Source organism: Phacochoerus africanus, chromosome 8 (genome assembly GCF_016906955.1).
Source record: "Phacochoerus africanus isolate WHEZ1 chromosome 8, ROS_Pafr_v1, whole genome shotgun sequence".
Taxonomy (NCBI): Eukaryota; Metazoa; Chordata; class Mammalia; order Artiodactyla; family Suidae; genus Phacochoerus; species Phacochoerus africanus.
In genome coordinates this window covers 150,365,098-150,382,742 of record NC_062551.1, presented here as the reverse complement: position 1 = coordinate 150,382,742, position 17,645 = coordinate 150,365,098, and the positions used below count along the sequence as shown (strand labels likewise).

Below are 17,645 nucleotides of genomic sequence, written 5' to 3'. Positions count from 1 at the left end.
GAAAAAAAAAAAAAAAAAGAATGATCAAGCTTCCCGCCTGCCATCCGATAGCCACCACCCCCAGACTGCAACACCTAGTGGACATGCATACTTTACTTTTCGTAAGACACACTCAAAACATTGGCCAACCCCAACAAAGATGTGGGATTTCAATTTCAGAAAATTAAGATCCATTTCAGGGTCTCAAGATTTACTCCGGTTTGTCATTCCTTTACCTTCCTAGTGAATCCTCCCTTCATCCCTAGCGTAGATTTTGATCTCACCGTTGGAAGGGCAACTTTTAAAAAAGGTTCTTTTCCAGATTGGACCTCTCATGGCATTTTTCCTTTTGTCTTCTAGTCCTGGTACCTGGGATAAAAGTCGCAGCGTCCCACCATCCACCAGACAGACCACCTGACCCCTTCTCAACTCTGTAACATGGACGCATCCTCAACCCAGCGCGGTTACAACTTCACTGTCACTGGAAGGGGAGAATCAAATCAACTTGTACATGGAAACAGCGAGCATTATGGTCCAACAGCAAAGGCCATAACCTTTTGGGATTTTTTTTTTTTTAATACTTTAGGGACTGTTGTAATTTTCTCATATGGTGCTGGAAATGGTTGGGCTTTGTAACATTTGAAGTGTTTCCGTGGTAGCGTGAGCATTAGGCGATGCGGCTGGAGGAGGTCTACCCTTGCTCACTGACTTCCGCTGTAACACACTTCCCTTACAGAGCCTGGCTGTTTCACAGTATGTCATGAATTTACCCACACAGGTGTGAGCCTCCTTGAGCAGTCAGGGGGCCCATGGAGAACTAAATCTTTTGTAGTAGCTGAGATCTGCAATATATAACTTACGGGACAGTCAAAGGGCAATGTTTTTCTGTAACATATTGGACAAAGAAAATGCAGTTAAGTTCCTCTCTTATTTTTTCTTTTAGTTTGGTTTGGTTCAGCAGTCAGCAGTTAAATATATAACATGGCCCGCAAGGACAGTGAATCCACTCACGTTGCAGAACAATTCCGAAAATGACAAACTACTACTACTACTATTCAGTTTTTTAAAAGTTTTGAAATGCTGCACTTACATTTAAAAAAAAAAACAAAAAAAAAACATTTTTTCAACAATTTCAACAATGACACACAAATTCACATGGAAATGGGGAAGATGGTCTGTTTTGACAGAAACTGACAGGAATCAATCAAAACAATCGAATTTTGAATTGAGTAAAGTGCAATTTCATTGGATAGCTAAATATCTTTGTAAGATAGAGATTGTTGAAAATTCTATTTTTGTTTTTCAAGTCCTTCCACCCCAGGACTCTAAATTATTGGGGTAAAAAACAGCCTTGCAAGAAAAAGGGGAGCTATTTTTGCTTTTTATGTTTTTTATTGTTAAACTTGTATCCCTTTAAAAACTGAAGGAAAATTTAAAAAAAAAAACAAAAAAAACAAATCTAATGGTGCTTTTACCACAATATGTTAACTACATTAAATGCTAATTAATTATTTTCTGTTATCAAAGCACATAAGTAAAATGAAATCATGGTATCTGTTAATTTTATAAGCTAGAAGTCACTATAATGGATTATGCCAATTCTGAAAATTTTTACATGTATCCAGCAACATAGGATTTATCAGTTATCAGACACGTCATTGTACCAGAGATTGTCCAGAAATTTTAAAGACCTTTGGGCCCCTGAACTGGGCTATGGGAAAATAATATTAATAATAATAATGAAGCCAATATTGACACAAATGCTGGTGCCCATTCAGATCAAGGGTACTTGTTAGGGAAAAAAAAAAGTTTGCACCCCCAAAATATCCTGTATCTTATGTAAAAAACAAACAAACAAACAAAAAAAACAAAAAAAACACAGAAAACAAACAAAAAAAAATGACAAAAAAAGTGCAAGTGATTTTTCTACCAGACAGCGAAGCACCCCTTTGCTTCCCATGCAACTTCAAGAAGGTTTCCTATACTATACATATATATACACGTTCTGGTCGGCAAGCCCTGCTGATCAGAGAAAGTCTCTGCATGTTCTAGTGTTAGTAACTAATTTTTATATAGTTAATGTAGGATAAAGTAGAGTGCATTAAGACACAATATTGTAATCCCTACTCTAGGCACTTGCCTTTAAACTATGTTTTTCAGCCCTTCAGAAGGGTTCTACTACTGTCCTATACAATCAAGTAACTGAAATTCTTGGGAAGACACTTTGCTCCTCATCTTTCCCCCCCGAAACAATGTTGTTTTGTTTTGTTTTTTTTCCTTAATTTGCACGAAAACAAAAATTCCATATCAATGTGCCTTGCCCTGGATAGCGATTATTTGTGGAATTGTTGCACATGCTCCTCTATTGAAAGGGGTTTTTCCCTAGTCAAGCATTTGGAGACACTTTTTGTAAATGTGACTTTTATGTCAGCCATCGTCAGTTTCAACATCTAGAACTAAATAGAGAGTTAGTTGTTCCGCAGATAGGAGTAGTCTTTATTGTCCTCTGTGGTCAGTGGCAGTGCTATTCTGAGATCTGTAGATGCTTAGAATATCAGTATTTTGGATGTTGCTGCATTTTACAATTTATTTGGAGTCTTCCTTTATTTCCCCCTCCCACCCCCAGATATATGAAAATATGCAATACCTGCTTATATCGTGTAGAAAAGCTTAGCGATGATTAATTTTTCTTTTATTTTTTTTATTTGACCAAAGTCGGTGCTGCACTTGACGCAGTGTGTTTTAGGTGTCTGTCTTCGTACCTTTTTTTGTGATTTTTGAATGCACGTGCGCAGGAAGGGCTCCTCTTAGAGAAGCAGTCAAACTGTGAAGCACTAAGCTGACCCTGCTTCAAGCAATTTTGTTTTTACAACTGTTCCTTTCACAAGCAAGCCTTAAAAAAAAAAAAAAAAAAGACAACTTCCCTTTTCTTCAGCTCCCACACCCCATTTTTCTTAGCAGACTGCAGTCAATCCACATTCAATACAAAGTATATAATGCCCATTTTTATATGCACGTTTTTAAACTTCCAAGTTCTGAAATTGTTTACTGGTTATCTCTATTTAAGGAAAAAAAAATAAAATAAAACATTTTGGATTTTCATATGTGTCTGATAAGTGGTTGAATAGTCGTTTGGCGCTGTTGTATGGTGTGATTGTCAGTATATGGTGTCACTTCCTCTAGCCAGCCAGCATACTTTGCCTTCCCCTATAGCACTTAGCTGGGCATTACTTTATTATGACATATGTGCACTAAAAAAAGAAAAAAGAAAAAAAAAAAGAAAAAAAAATAGCAGCTTTCAGTGCTTCACAGTGAAGGGAAAAAAGCCTAGACAAACATTTTGTCAGAACCTTGCGATAAGCTAAGGTATTACCAGTAAATTGGTTGTATATACAATAAAATTGCACCCTTTTTTTTAAAACAAAACAAACTAAGCAATAGTTTGGGCAGTTTTAGTTGTTTTTAGTGAGCATGTTGTAGTCATGACTGCAAAGAGAGAGATTAACTGCCCACTCAGAAGATATGTAATTTGTATTGTTGTATAGTTTTATTGATTACACTGATTTATTCTACCCTATTTTATAATGCAGGACTTTTGTAATGTTGTTTAAATGAGGAAAAAATTTCTGTCAAATTAGCCTAGTGAAATTTCTGATTGTTCATTATAAAGGCAGCGTTCATAGAATGGCTTTTCTTTCTTTCCTGCCCCCCCTCCCTTTGGGAACTGGATTTAAGTTGAAAACTTTCCTGTTTCCTTTTTTTTTTTTTTGTAAGTATTTAAATACAGTTATTTTTTTTCTCTCAATGGTATAGCATATTCCTATGCTTGAGAAGTATAGGTCTACTGAAAACCATTGTAAATGGACGTTACAGGTATGCTGTATTTTTGAAGGTATTTTGTTGTATTAAGTTTGATGAAGCTAAAATTAGGGAACTCTGAACAGATTTGCAGGAAAAAAAAATGTTTTAAAGGCTTTAAAACATTAGGGAGGCAGTCTAGGGTGATAACGAACAGGGGTTAAGTATTAAACACACTAAGTTATATTTTTGTTCATGTTTCATTGTTCAGAAAGCAGCAGGAAACTGTAGTTCAGTTGTGATCAAGCAGGAAAAAAGAAACACCAACAATACAAGTGTTTAACTTTTTTAGACTCAAAGTCAAGTGAAGATGTTTGAGGAAGACTTTGCTACCTGGGTGTACAGACTGACAGACTGAGGGCCATCCGTGTCTGAAGGCCCAGCCCTTGATTCTGAGACACATTTCAATTTTTTCTCTCCCATCAAATGGCATTAACAATACTGGCAAAGATGAGTCCCTCAAATAACTCTCCATTTCTCCTCCCCCCACACCCCCCCACCTTGGGGACGGACATCAGAGGCACAAACACTAAATCATATCATTTTTCTGTATACGTTTTCTTTTCTGGCTCATCCCCCCACCACTGAAACGCTCCTTGTCTGATCATTCATGGGCAGAAGCCCTCTCCTCAATGCCACTCTATCCATCCCAGAGCCTTTTCCTTTCCTTGGGGGTTTGGACTCACTTTTCTGTTTCTTTACATCCTGGCATGACAGTTACTCAGTGTCAGCTCCACCCCGCAGTCAGGCATGGGCTACGGGGCAAGCCAAGGGACCCTTCCCGAGACTTGTGTTTGTCACACGCTGACCATTGAAATAGAAAGGAAGGCAAACTTTCCAGAGTCACGGTATTCAGGCGGCCCTCTGGCAGATGCAAAGCCCATCTCAAAAAGTGTCTTTCACTTTTCAAACCCGTATTCTCATAGGCTTTGAACTCTGTAGTTACAGTGTTATAGTTATGAAACCTGGATTAAGAAAAAAATATCTTTTCCTTGGATTTTTTTTTTTTTTTTGGAGGGACGGGTTTCTGAGAATGTCACTTTTTGTCCCTTGCATCACGTCTCTGGAAATATCTTTTTGTCCATCATGGCGGTGGTCTCGCACTCTCTCTCTTTCTTTCATTCTCTTTCTCTCTCTCTTTCTTTTTTCTTCTTTTCCTGGTAGCAGGCCTCCATAGAACAAATTTAAAACACACAACTGGCATGGAAATGTAAGGAGAGCTTCAGTGGCACCTCACCACCCCCCTCCGAGATCTGTCCTAAGACATAAGACAGTCTCAGAAAGCTGCACTGCCCACCCCCCGGCACAGCTTTCATTCAAATCAGCTTCCAAGGCCAATTTCGTCCTGAAGTCAATGCATGTATTTACTGTTTGACAGTAAACCCGCTCTGCCTTCTCCACGTCCAAGGCTGTGCATTCGTCTAATTAGTGTCGTGTATGTTTTCCTTTTATTTTTTCCAATAAAAAAGCAGTGGGATGAAAATTGCTTTGATATATAGCAGGTAACATTGAAGCTATTCCATAGCACTTAACTGTAGTGAATACTGTGTCACCAATTCTGAAATCAATTTAATGTTTAATGCAAATCCATTACATGGTGCTATTACAGGCTGACAAAATGATTTACACAAATGTGACAACTTGGGCTCAATTCACTCTGCTTTCCAACAGTGTAAATGCATGAGAACTATGCACTAATCTATCTGAAGACAAAACTATATCAACTTTGGTATCTACTCTCCGTTTACTTCAATCCTTGCCTTTTTGGTCATTGTTATAATGCCAGCTTTAGGACAGAAAGAATTATAAGAAAACCAGCATAATACCTGATATATTAAAATGTAGTGCCTGTGAAATCTGTATTATATTGCTCTTCTGAAGTAAGATTTTTCTACACCGGTAGCCTTCGCTGTCTGTCAGTCAGGACCTTCTGGTATAAGTGATGTAAGATAACCGTACAATATTAATGCATGCTATTCCATAATGCTTAGTGAACTGTATGAATATTACTCAGAATTATGTTAGTCTTTTTTTCTGACTTGGTTCTTGTCAGCTAGGTTTAAAGGTATTTCACTGAGAACGCAAATTCTGTCTTTTCTTGATTTCAGCTGTTTTCAGTATTTTGGAGGTATACATTTACTTAAATTCAGTATTACTTGTGTTTTTTGTTTTTTTTGTTTTTTGTTTTCTTTTTCCTAGGGGACAAGCATGGGTGTTGGGTTTCAGAAATCAGTCCCTGGCAAGACTTGTGTCTCAAATCGACCATTGGAATTTCAAGAACTGCTCTGAAGACACCGAGAACCTTTCCAGATGAGGGACATTTTCCTTCACCCTCAACGGAAGCTTTGCTGATCCTGAGGGGGTTTCTTAATGGACAGTGTTCAGCCAGGTACCCATGCTTGATCCGTCTTCACACCAGACTTCCTCATATTAAAAGGAAAAAAAAAACGAAAAAAAAAAATTCTTTACGAAATCACGTGGCTATTTAGTTTCATGCACAGTTGCAATATTTTCTTCAAAAATAAAACTCTGTACAAACTTTGGGCCCGATTCATAAGAAAAAGAAATTGGCTATTAACACGGGATTTTTTTAAGTGTTAACTTTTTGGGGGTCTAAATTTGAAACTACTGCTTCCCAAATTAAATGTTTCATCTCATTTTTTTGTTTTGTTTTGTTTTCCCTAAGCCAGCACCCACATCTGCCTTTTACACCCCACAGGGTTATATAATCAAATGAGGGGGATGGGGAAGTGGGGAGCAGATACCAGAAATGCTCAGAAAATAAGGGGGGACCATCTGCGCTAGAGCCTGATAACGGGGGAGGCAGCAGCGTGAGGGGGCAGGACCTCGCCTGTGTGCGGGCATCACGAGTTTCCACACGTGGACTCCTGATGCTATTTAATTTAAACACACACACACACACACAATTTCCAAAGTGTGTCTGGACCACAAAAGTATGTGATGGAAGCGCCAGCTCTAATCCAACCAGGGCACCTTCATGATAGAAAATACTCCCCAGGCGTGCAGGGTGGATTTGTGACTTTTCACGGTGGTTTCAAGGACAAACTGGGCTCTTTTTCCTGCTGTTTTTGTGCTCAGCTTCTCAAACTGACACAAACTTTTTTACCCCCTTTGAATTTATTTTGTTATTCTTATTTAAAAATATTTTTTAGTCATAGTCTATAATTTAGCACTTTAAAAAAAAAATACATCTCAACCGAAGGCTGCGTGGCCACTGGCTACTTTGGGATGGAGATTTGAGAGAGCAGTCCCTTCTCCCTGGTCTCCAGCTGCCTTTCTGCACGACAAAGGCATTTGATAGCATCGCCCGGGAGGTCCTAGCTAGACCTAGAGCTGGAGCTTTATCAGATGCCAGGAGGCCCTTCGGAAGGCTTTCAAAGGCCCATGCATGATCCTCCTCCCCTGCAGCCCTGATCTTAAGAACCAAGTTCCCCAGGGACTTTTCCCACCACCCTTGGAAATCCATCTACTCAAGATACCTCCATTGTTTTTGCATTTCAAATTGGGGGGGGGGGGAAGGGGATTAAACACTCCCAGTGACAAGAGATCTGTTGTGAAACGAAACACCCCCCGTGTTAATAAGTTGGTTTGACCTTTGTTTTTTATGAGCCGGGCCCCCTGTGCCTCTAGGATACTTGTATTGACTCTCATAGTTACCCTTTTAGTTTGACTGTGTTCTGTGAAAATTTGTAATTGGTTGAGAATCACTGTGGGCGTCCATTCTTATTCAACTAAATCTCCACAGGTTTTTTGAGCTGGTGTGGATTAGTTTAACTCTTGTATTCAACCATTAGTGCTACCACCTTCTCACATTACAATACAATTACTGGAAGCAAGTACTGCATTTCCTATGCAACAAAAAAGGAAAAATAAAAAATTGCTAATGCTATGGAAGCTGTGTCCTCTTTTGCTTTAAATCACAGTTGGGGAGGCGGGTGGTGCTTGAGCGACAGTTGTGGGTGTGAATTGCAGTTTCCCCAGGAGACTGGCCTCTTCCTATACCGTGGAGTTTGCATTATCCTTGATGAAGGTCAGGCACCTTGTGCCCATCACAGAATTCGAATGGGCAGTGTTGGCTTTTTTTCATCTATTTAGACAAATACAAAACTTCACACTCACCTCGTGCTCACAATGTGCCTGATAATTGTTCTAAGTGCTTCAGATGTTGTATCAGGGCTCAGTTGGGAAGCAGGAAGAGGGTTCAATAGATTTTCTAACAGGAGTGCAGCCATCATCCTGGAGTTGGGGAAACAAAAGTGAAAGGTTAGGTTACTGGAACCTAGGAGCTCCGAGGGTGGGGCCCCGCACAACTGACACTTGGAGCTTTACTGGGAAAGGTCACCATGAGGGTGTGGAGGCACCACATGGCGCACACGCCAACCTCTCAGAGGACGTGGGGCAGCTGGTGCTGGGACCACCCGGAGGGGACACAGCCAGTGAAGGTGGCACTCCTGCGAAGCAAGCCGTGACCAGGGCCAGGGGAGCTGAAAGGAGCCGGAGGCTGTTGGTGCTTCCATCCTTGGCGGCTGTCATATTGTGGGCAGGAACTGAAACCAGAGCGAAGTCCTTCTCTCCCTTCCCGCCTACTCCTAGGCTTCTGCCAGGGTCTCTCCCTGGCTGGATCTAACCAGAGCCATCTGGCAGAGGAGTCTGGAAAATTGTGAGAAAACATCCAGCCCCACATAACAGTATGTAGAAGGGTGGCCTTGGAGACCAGAGACAATAAGTGAGTAAACAACATATCTTAATGCATTTAATCCTGGCAAGCACCAGGAGATCTATACTATTCTTCCTATTTTTTCTTTTTTTCTTTTTTATGGCCACATCTGTGGCAAATGGAAGTTCCCCTGGCTAGGGGTCGAATCGCAGCTGCAGCTGCAACCTACACCACAGCCATGGCAATGCTAGATCTGAGCTGCATCTGCAACCGCAGCTGGCAGCAATGCCAGATCCTTAACGCACTGAGTGAGGCCATGGATCAAATCTATATCCTCAGAGACTCAGCATCTGGTTCTTGACCTGCTGAGTCGCTTTGGGAACTCCTGTACTATTTATAATCTCCCTTTCACAGATGAGGAAATTGAGGCAGAGAGAAATTTGATAATTGACCCCAGATCATAGAACAAATAAATGACAGGATAGGATTTGAATCCAAGAAGTCTGTCTCCAACTTCCGTCCCATAATCACTATAATATATTGATTGATTTATTCAACAAATTTCTTTGAATATATATTACATACCAGAGTCTATGCCAGGGGCCAGGGAGAGCAAGCAAATAAAGACAGGGCAAATATTTTTAGGAAGGTTACTGTCTAGTGAGCAAAATAAGCATTATTCGAACCAACAGCAGCAAAAGTATGCATGCAGTTGTGATAAGTGCTACAAAGGATATATGCTGTCGTGAAAGCCAATTGAGACTAGTAAGATAGCTAGAAAGTAACCGGGCAAAAGAGGTGGGCAATGGGGAGAATGCTCTGGGCAGAGGGAAGAGCATGTACAAAGAGCCTGCAGTAGCATTAGGAGGGGGTTGAAAGAAGGCCTGTTTGGATGAAGAGGAGAAAAAGAGAGGAAATAGGATATAAGATGAAGTTTCATGTTGACATCAAGATATTTGAGGAGCTCCTGCTGTGGCGTCTCTGCAGCACCAGGATGCAATTTCAAACGATCTGCAGCACAGTGGGTTAAAAGGATCCAGCTTGCTGCAGCTGCAGCTTAGGTCACAACTGCAGCTCGGATCTGATCCCTGGCCGGGGAACTCATGTGCTGCGAGGCAGCCAAAAAAGAAAAAAAGAAAAAAAAATAAGATAGTTGGGTGCCTTGCAGGCATATTAGGGAGTTTTGTCCTACCCCAAGAGCATCATAAAACATGTATCAGTTGGATTAGGCTAGATCTACGCTGCGACACAAACAGGTCCAAAAGCACACCACCTTGCAACAAACTGTAAGGTTTACGTCTTATTTTGTGTGTCTGTCCAGGATTGCCTGGGGCTTTCATATAGAATTTTCTCATTCTAAGACCCAGGGCGAAAAGCAGCTACCATCTGGCCCGTTGCTGGATGGATGTGTCAGTGTGGGGGAAAAGGAGCATGGCAGGACACACACTGGCTTTTAACAATCCCATCTGGAATTGACACACACCACGTGCACGTGCATTTCCTCAGCCAGAGCGCGTCACGTGGTTGAACAGCCCCAGGAAGGTAATCCTCCCTCGGGGAGGGCGAGAGAACGCCCCACACGGTGGCAGAGCAGGGGGCGGGGGTTGTGCAGTGGGGAGAGTGGGCTGAGTGGAGAGGGTGAGCGGGAAGGCGACTGCAGCAACCAGGGAGGGGACCTTCACCCCCGGGCTGTGGCGCCCTCGATGACGTGGACAAGAAGGGGATGGATGGGAGGGGTCCGTGAGGATGTCAGTAGCTACTGTGTATTGACCTCTTTTACGCGTTAAGAGCTATAGGGCATTTATCACATTGAGTTTTAGTATTTTCTCTCTTACTATTGCAACTCTCATAAAGGTGAAGTCCGTTCCCAAAAGACAGTTCAGTCTCAGGTGAGTGGATCGCTTTTACCCATACGTGCCTTGGAGTCCCAGTTAGAATCGGTTACTACCTTTTGGTCGTGACTCTAGCCAACCAATAGCAGGCTGTTTGGGCTTTGTTACTTGGAGTTAAGACCTTGGGATTATCAGCACCACTCCTTCACTGACATACTGTAAGGAGATTCTGTGTAGGTGCCAGGCTCGGGGTGTAGACGGAGGTTAAAGCACAGGGTGAGGCAGAAGACCGCCTTGGTTGAATCTTGGCTTTGTATTTTATTAGCTCTGGGTGTTGGCAAGTACCTCAGTCCCCCGTTGGTAAGACAGGACGAGTAAGAATAGCACCTAGTCAGCTCACACGTCTGCTGTGAATATTTGGTGAGATTACAATTGCGAAGTGGTTAGCAGAGGTCGGCCCATTCTAAATGCTGTGTGAATGCCATAACTGAAAAGTTACATAAGAGATTCTAAAATGTAGAGTGAAGGCATTCTTGCAGCGCACTTATGGCCTAAGTCTTCTTCCTTGTCATTTCCAGGCGTCTCTTTGGGTGATTCTGAAAAAAGCGTTCAGCCTGCCTTCAGTAAGTAGAAGAAGTAGCACCAAAAATATAGTCAAAAGTTTGAGGACACATGCGTTTAAATCTCAGTGTCTCATTTGATCACTTCTGTGACATAAGAGGCCTCAGTTTTCCTGTCTGTAAAATGGGCATAAGGATAGTACGTATCTTATAAAGTCATTAAGAGGGTTAAGTGAATTGATGCATGTAGAGCAACTAGTACAGTCCCAAGCTATTATTATTTGCAGCCTTGGATTGGGGCATCCTAAGGGGAGGAACCCTAACCCTGGGAAGGCAATGTTGTATAATGTATAGGAGCTCGGGCTTGAAACCAGAGGGGACCTGAGTGTAAGTCCCACTTCCACCACTTATAGGCCATATGATATTAAACCCGTTATTTCACTTCTCTCTGAGTCTTAACTGAGAGAGAGGCCCAAATGGCTCAACAGCTATGGACGAGAGCGTGCTGGGAAGCACAGTTCCACGCATCAGGCACGAGGCTCCACTGAAGGGAACCTAGCGTCTAGGCCCACCTGCCTCTGGTTCCTATTTCCCTCAACAGCGTGAACTGCCAGGGAAAGCCATTCTTCTCAGGCAGGAAAGGTGGCCAGGAGGTAGTCTAGTCCTCAGTAACCCTTCAAGCTATGACTCTTTGTTTAAAACAAACAAACAAACCATGGCTATTGGAGTTTCCTGGTGGCTCAGCGGGTTAATGATCTGGTGTTGCCACTGCTGTGACTCAGTCACAGCTGTGGCACAGGTTTAATCCCTGGCCCAGGAACTTCCACCTGCTGGGGGTGCAGCCAAACAAAAAGAAAACAAACAAACAAACAAAAAACAATGTCTAATGTCTTACTGGCCTTTAGGGAGAAATAGGGTTTCCTCGGACCTATGAGGAATGAACGAGCTTCCACTCATCCCTGAGACACATAAGCCCATTCTATATCCACTCGTCATCTGGCACATTCAGCTTGAATTTCAAGTTCATTACAGGGAGACTGGCAAAACAAACAAAAATTACATGTATTTCTACTCTGGCATTTAAAATATTTCTATTATGGAAAAACACCATTTTGTACAAAATAGATTTGATTCATGAACTTTCTTGTACCTATTGTAATGGTCAACTACAATAAACTCACACACCCTCTACCTTCCATCCAGCTTTTGGCCACCCCCAGATTATTTGGAAACAAATCTGTGTTATTCACTTCATCCATAGCTATTCCACTGTGCATGTCTAAAAGACAAAGATAGTACAAATGTATTCAGAATACCTTTTTCACACCCCAAGGTATTCCTAATAATTCCTTAATACCATCAAATAACCAATCAGTGTTCAGATACTCCCAACAGTCTTTTGATTTTTTTAATAGTTTTTCCAATTAAAGACTATACACTAAATGGTTTGTATGTATCTTAAATATCTAAAACTATGGAGTTCTCTTAGATTTTCTTTTCCTTGCAATTATTTGGTGAAGGAACTGGGCTGCTTGTCCTGAGGAATTTTTCGTAATTTCCCTCTTGTGAATTGCATCCCTGTGGCATAAGCACGTTCCACCACTAACTGGGAAGCATATTCTCAGGCCAGGAAGTCGACCCAAAGCGATGTGACCCCACGGCTGTCTCTCCTGTTACGGGATGGACCAAAGGACGGCTTTTTGTTTGGGCCTTGACTCTGGAAGCGACAGCCAAAATAAGCGGACTGAAGCGAAAGGTCCCTGGGGAACTGTTCTCCTCCAGCTCCATCCCTAGCTGTTTTTATCCCTCTGACAAGGACAGTGGAGGCAAAGGAGAGTCCACTTGAATGGCAAAGGACTCTGTCTCCTTTGCCACTTACTGTGAACAAAAAAGGTGGGGCGAGGAGGTGAGGTGGGGGAACCAGCTTCCACCCTAAAGAAGAATGAGATGAGTAATCCTTCTTTTTTTTTTTTTTTTTTTTTTTGGCCTTTGCTAGGGCTGCACCCGTGGCACATTGAGGTTCCCATGCTAGGGGTCTAATCGGAGCTGTAGCCACCAGCCTATGCCAGAGCCATAGCAACGCAGGATCCGAGCCACGTCTGCGACCTACACCACAGCTCACGGCAATGCAAGGCTGGATGCTGAAGCCACTGAGTGAGGCCAGGAATCGCACTGCAACCTCATGGTTCGTAGTCGGATTTGTTAACCTCTGCGCCATGACGGGAACTCTGAGATGAGTAATTCTGATTGAAAACTTGGATAAAAGTATTTCTGGGAGTTCCTGCTGTGGCTCAGCGGTAACGAACCTGACTAGGATTCATGAAGACGTGGCTTTGATCCCTAGCCTCGCTCAGTGGGTTAAGGTGAGATGGCACCTTAGGCATTGCTGTGAGATGTGGTGTAGGTCTCAGATGCAGCGTGGATCCCAAGGGGCTGTGGCATAGGCCAGCGGCTGGAGCTAATGATTCAGTCCCTAGCCTGGGAACTTCCATATGCTGCAGGGGCAGCCCTAAATAAATAAATAAATAAATAAAGTATTTCTGTTCTTGCCTCCCTGTTGGACGGACACCCTCTTCCATTGGGACAGACGTCAGTCCTGAGGCAGGGGGAGGGGCTTCCGATCAGGCCCTGTGGAGCTGTGGGCTGGAGTCTCAAGGCCATGAAATTGCTCCATGTAGCTCATCTGCGCTCTCCTCTTCTACCATCCTGGATTCTGAACCCCTGCGTGGGCCGCACTCTTGGCCATGACACTCCCAAATCTCATGATGCAAAGCCGCTCAAAACCAACTCGACCAACCTTATTGAGGACCTCCCCTGCGCCAAACTTGGGGCCCAAGAAGGACACTGAGGCTGAGCTCATGCAGGAGAAGCACAGAGTCCAGCAGAGGAGATAGACATGCAAATCAAATAACTGCCCTTTGGCCTTGTGAGAAGCAGGAAAGCATCAGGTGCCCATAATCTGGGACCAGGTGTGTCCAAGGGAGAGGGAGGAGGGAGAGGGAGCCGCAGGGAAGAGATGCACCGTCTGGGTCTTCAAGGATGAGGCAGAGTTCAGGAGACTGTCGAAGAGATACAAACAGCGAGAGCGATGACCACAGCAAGAAGAGCTGACATGTACTGGGTGAGGCCCTAATTCACACCACACGTCTTTCTGAGGGCTTTCCCTGCACTTGCACGCACAACCCGACCCCATGAAGGAGATGCTACTGTTATTGCCATTTCACAGATGAGAATATAGAGGCACGGAGAGTTTTGGTAACTTTCCTTTATTATCAACTGCCCTTGTGTGACCTTAAAATGCATACAGGGGCTTAGGTGTGGGGTCCATTTCTATGCAATCAGTTCCAGGTGTAAGTCTGGTTCACTGCCCTCTTCCTAGTGCCTAGCACCGTGCTTGGCACATAAGAGTCCCTTTGTTCTATAATGGGCTTCTTTGTTAATGTCTCTCAAATGATCTTAAATGGAATATGCCATCTGTTTCCTGCTGCAACCTGGACTGATAGAGTGGTCAAGCCAGAGCAGGCTTCCGGAAACTTCTTTCTCCTAGACTCCAGCAGAGGCTCAGATTTATTCACATGATGGATGTCAAGGCCATAAATTTTCCCATCTTAGTTTATCCTAGACTCAGAAGGCTGGACTCAACCTTCAAAGGTCGCTGAAGTCCGTTTCCCTGCCTCCAGCGAGGAATCCTACCCCACCCCCGGCCACCCCCCACTGCTCCTGTCACAGGCAAGTATATCTTACTTTGAAGATCTCCAGGTAAGAAGATACCATAACTCACTCGTGTGTCTTCATCCTCCCTGCCTGATAAATCTCCTTCTGTCTGACACGGACCCCTCCTGTTGCAGGTGAAGCCGGCTTCCTTTGTCTGCTCCCTGACAAGAGCTGAACAAAAGATCCTTCATTCTTTGAAAATAGGCATTAAATCATCTTTACCTTCCTCTAGCTCCGAAGTGCAGATCAATGAAAGCAGATAATCTGCCCATGCTGGTCTCAAGTCGTTCTCAGAGAACCCTACGCTGTAACGAACACTTCCCATCATGAGTTCCTGAAGGTTTGTGGCGGAAGGAGGGAAAGACGGAGCCCAAACCTCCACTGAAGATGGCTGACTGGGTTCCTGGCAGGAGGGATGGACAGTTCTTCTCCTCTGATTTCCTTGTCTGCCTTGGCCGTTTATCCTCTGCCGGTTATCCTCACCCTGACTTCTGGAGGGCACTGGTTGGCAGGCCCTTACCAGCCCCTGACAACAGCCGGGGCTCTGCAGACAGCCCTTCAGGGCTCTGCTTTTTCCCACCCACATGGGCTTTCACGGGCTTGACCTGAAGCAGCCAGGAACCGGGAGCAGCAATACATCCAGGATCTGGTCAACCTCAACTCCCCCAAACCACCAATTTTATTTTATTTATTTATTTATTTATTTTTTGTCTTTTTGTCTTTTGTTGTTGTTGTTGTTGCTATTTCTTGGGCCGCTCCCGCGGCATATGGAGGTTCCCAGGCTAGGGGTTGAATCGGAGCCGTAGCCACCGGCCTACGCCAGAGCCACAGCAACGCGGGATCCGAGCCGCGTCTGCAACCTGCACCACAGCTCACGGCAACGCCGGATTGTTAACCCACTGAGCAAGGGCAGGGACCGAACCCGCAACCTCATGGTTCCTAGTCGGATTTGTTAACCACTGCGCCACGACGGGAACTCCTCAAACCACCAATTTTAAATACACTTTCTTTCAAAAGTTTCCAATGTTTCCAAATAGTCTTCCCCCCAAACCCAATTTCAAAAATCTCAATGACATATTTTAGACCATTTACCTAGATTTTTTTTTTTTGGGGGGGGGGGTTCTTTCTGTCTTTTTAGGACTGCAGCTGCAGCATGTGGAGGTTCCCAGGCTAGGGGTCTAACTGGAGCTGTAGCCACCGGCCTACACCACAGACACAGCCACGCCAGATCTGAGCCACATCTGTGACCTACACCACAGCTCACGGCAACGCCAGATCCTTAACCCACTGAGCAAGGCCAGGGATCGGACCTGAAACCTCATCGTTCCTAGTCGGATTCGTTTCCACTGTGCCACGATGGGAACGCCACCATTTACCTAGATTTTTAAAGCGTTCTCCTAGCCTGGGAGCTTCCATACGCTGCAGGTGCAGCCATTACTAACTAACTAAGTAACTAAGTAAGTAAATAAATAAAGCATTCTCTAATCCAACACATTTTGTTCACGCTCATTCCTAGATTGGTAAACATATTCACACGGAGCCTTTGCCTCATTCCCCCTTAAGCTGAAGTGCTGGGTATGTTTGCCCTCACTCCTACGTCAGTTAGATGCCCAGCAGTGAAACCTGAGTCAGCAGGAGAGCAGGTGCTTGGCTGGTGTCATGGAGTCATCCCACTTCATCACAATCATTCCAGTAACCCAGCAGGAGAGATGCTATTAGTGTCACTTAAAAACGTGAAGAAACTATAAGACACAGAAAGAGGAAAGTCACCAGCTGGTAAGCGTGAATCAGAAGGGTTCCCTTCTAAATCCTGAAAGGGGCGTGGAATCTAGATGAAGAGAAGTACCAGCAACTAATCCTAGGACTATTTATACGCAAAAGGTGCTCATAAGGAGGGCTTGTAGGTGCCTTACAACCCCTAAGCACTTTCAAAATAATCAAAGAGAGGAAGTTCCCATTGCGGCTCAGTGGCAACGAACCCAACTAGAATCCATGAGGATACCGGTTCCATCCCTCACCTCACTCAGTGGGTTAAGGATCTGGCGCTGCCAGGAGCTGTGGTGTTGATCACAGACATGGCTCGGATCGTGTCGTTGAGTCTATGGTGTAGGCCGGTGGCTACAGCTCTGATTTGACCTCTATCCTGGGAACTTCCATAGGCTGCAGGTGCAGCCCTCAAAAGCAAATAATAATAATAATAATAATAATAATCAAAGAGAGAGCTGAATAATTTCAGCACCACTTGAGTGTGCTGCCTTCTTTTAAACCATTTTTGTCCTTTGAGAGTGGGTGGTCAGTACGAGAACCATCAAGGGAAGGCGTGGTTACCCTGAGCACCATGCACAGGAGCTGAGTGGGGAGCTTGACACGTGTGTCATCAGGCAGACACACGGCCACCTCGGTTACACAGGGCAGGAGGAGTCCTGAGCCTCTCAAGGAATCGGTCCTTCAAAACCTCCTGAGATGTTTACATCAGGGCAAATCCTCAGCTGTGGCCCAGAGTGCTGGGTATTTGGCAATGACACAGCAAAAGGAAGTCAGAGAGTTCCATCTCTTGGGATGGAAAATACACAGGCTTGGAGTTCCTGTCGTGGCACAGTGGTTAATGAATCTGACTAGGAACCATGAGGTTGCAGGTTCGATCTCTGCCCTTGCTCAGTGGGTTGATGATCCAGTGTTGCTGTGAGCTGTGGTGTAGGTCACAGGCGCAGCTCGGATCCTGCGTTGCTGTGCCTCTGGCATAGGCTGGCAGCTACAGCTCCAATTCAGCCCCTAGCCTGGGAACCTCCATATGCCGCAGGAGCGGCCCAAGAAATGGCAAAAAGACAATAAATAAATAAATAAATTAATTAATTTAAAAAAAAAGAAAATACACAGGCTCTGGGCTCAGGGGCGGGATGGGGTGGAGCCGAGAGGTGATGCACTGATACCCGGGGCTGCAGGCCTGCCCTGGGTTTGTGTCTTCTCCGACGCTTCCATACTGATTGGGCCTAGCCTCTTGGAGTCTCAGCCCTCCTCATTTGC

At 44.2% G+C, this 17,645-nt stretch overlaps 1 protein-coding gene across 6 annotated transcripts in view; it reads left to right on the top strand.

Annotated features, from left to right (window-relative positions):
- Positions 1–7,747, top strand: part of NFIA (nuclear factor I A) — a 403,238-nt gene extending 395,491 nt beyond the window's left edge. For all 6 annotated transcript variants that reach the window (XM_047788855.1, XM_047788853.1, XM_047788851.1 and 3 more), the window contains one exon: positions 340–7,747. In XM_047788855.1, coding sequence (XP_047644811.1) covers positions 340–357 — 18 coding nt within the window. In that variant the 3' untranslated portion in view covers positions 358–7,747. The remainder of the gene's footprint in view (positions 1–339) is intronic.
- Positions 7,748–17,645: the final 9,898 nt, after the last annotated feature.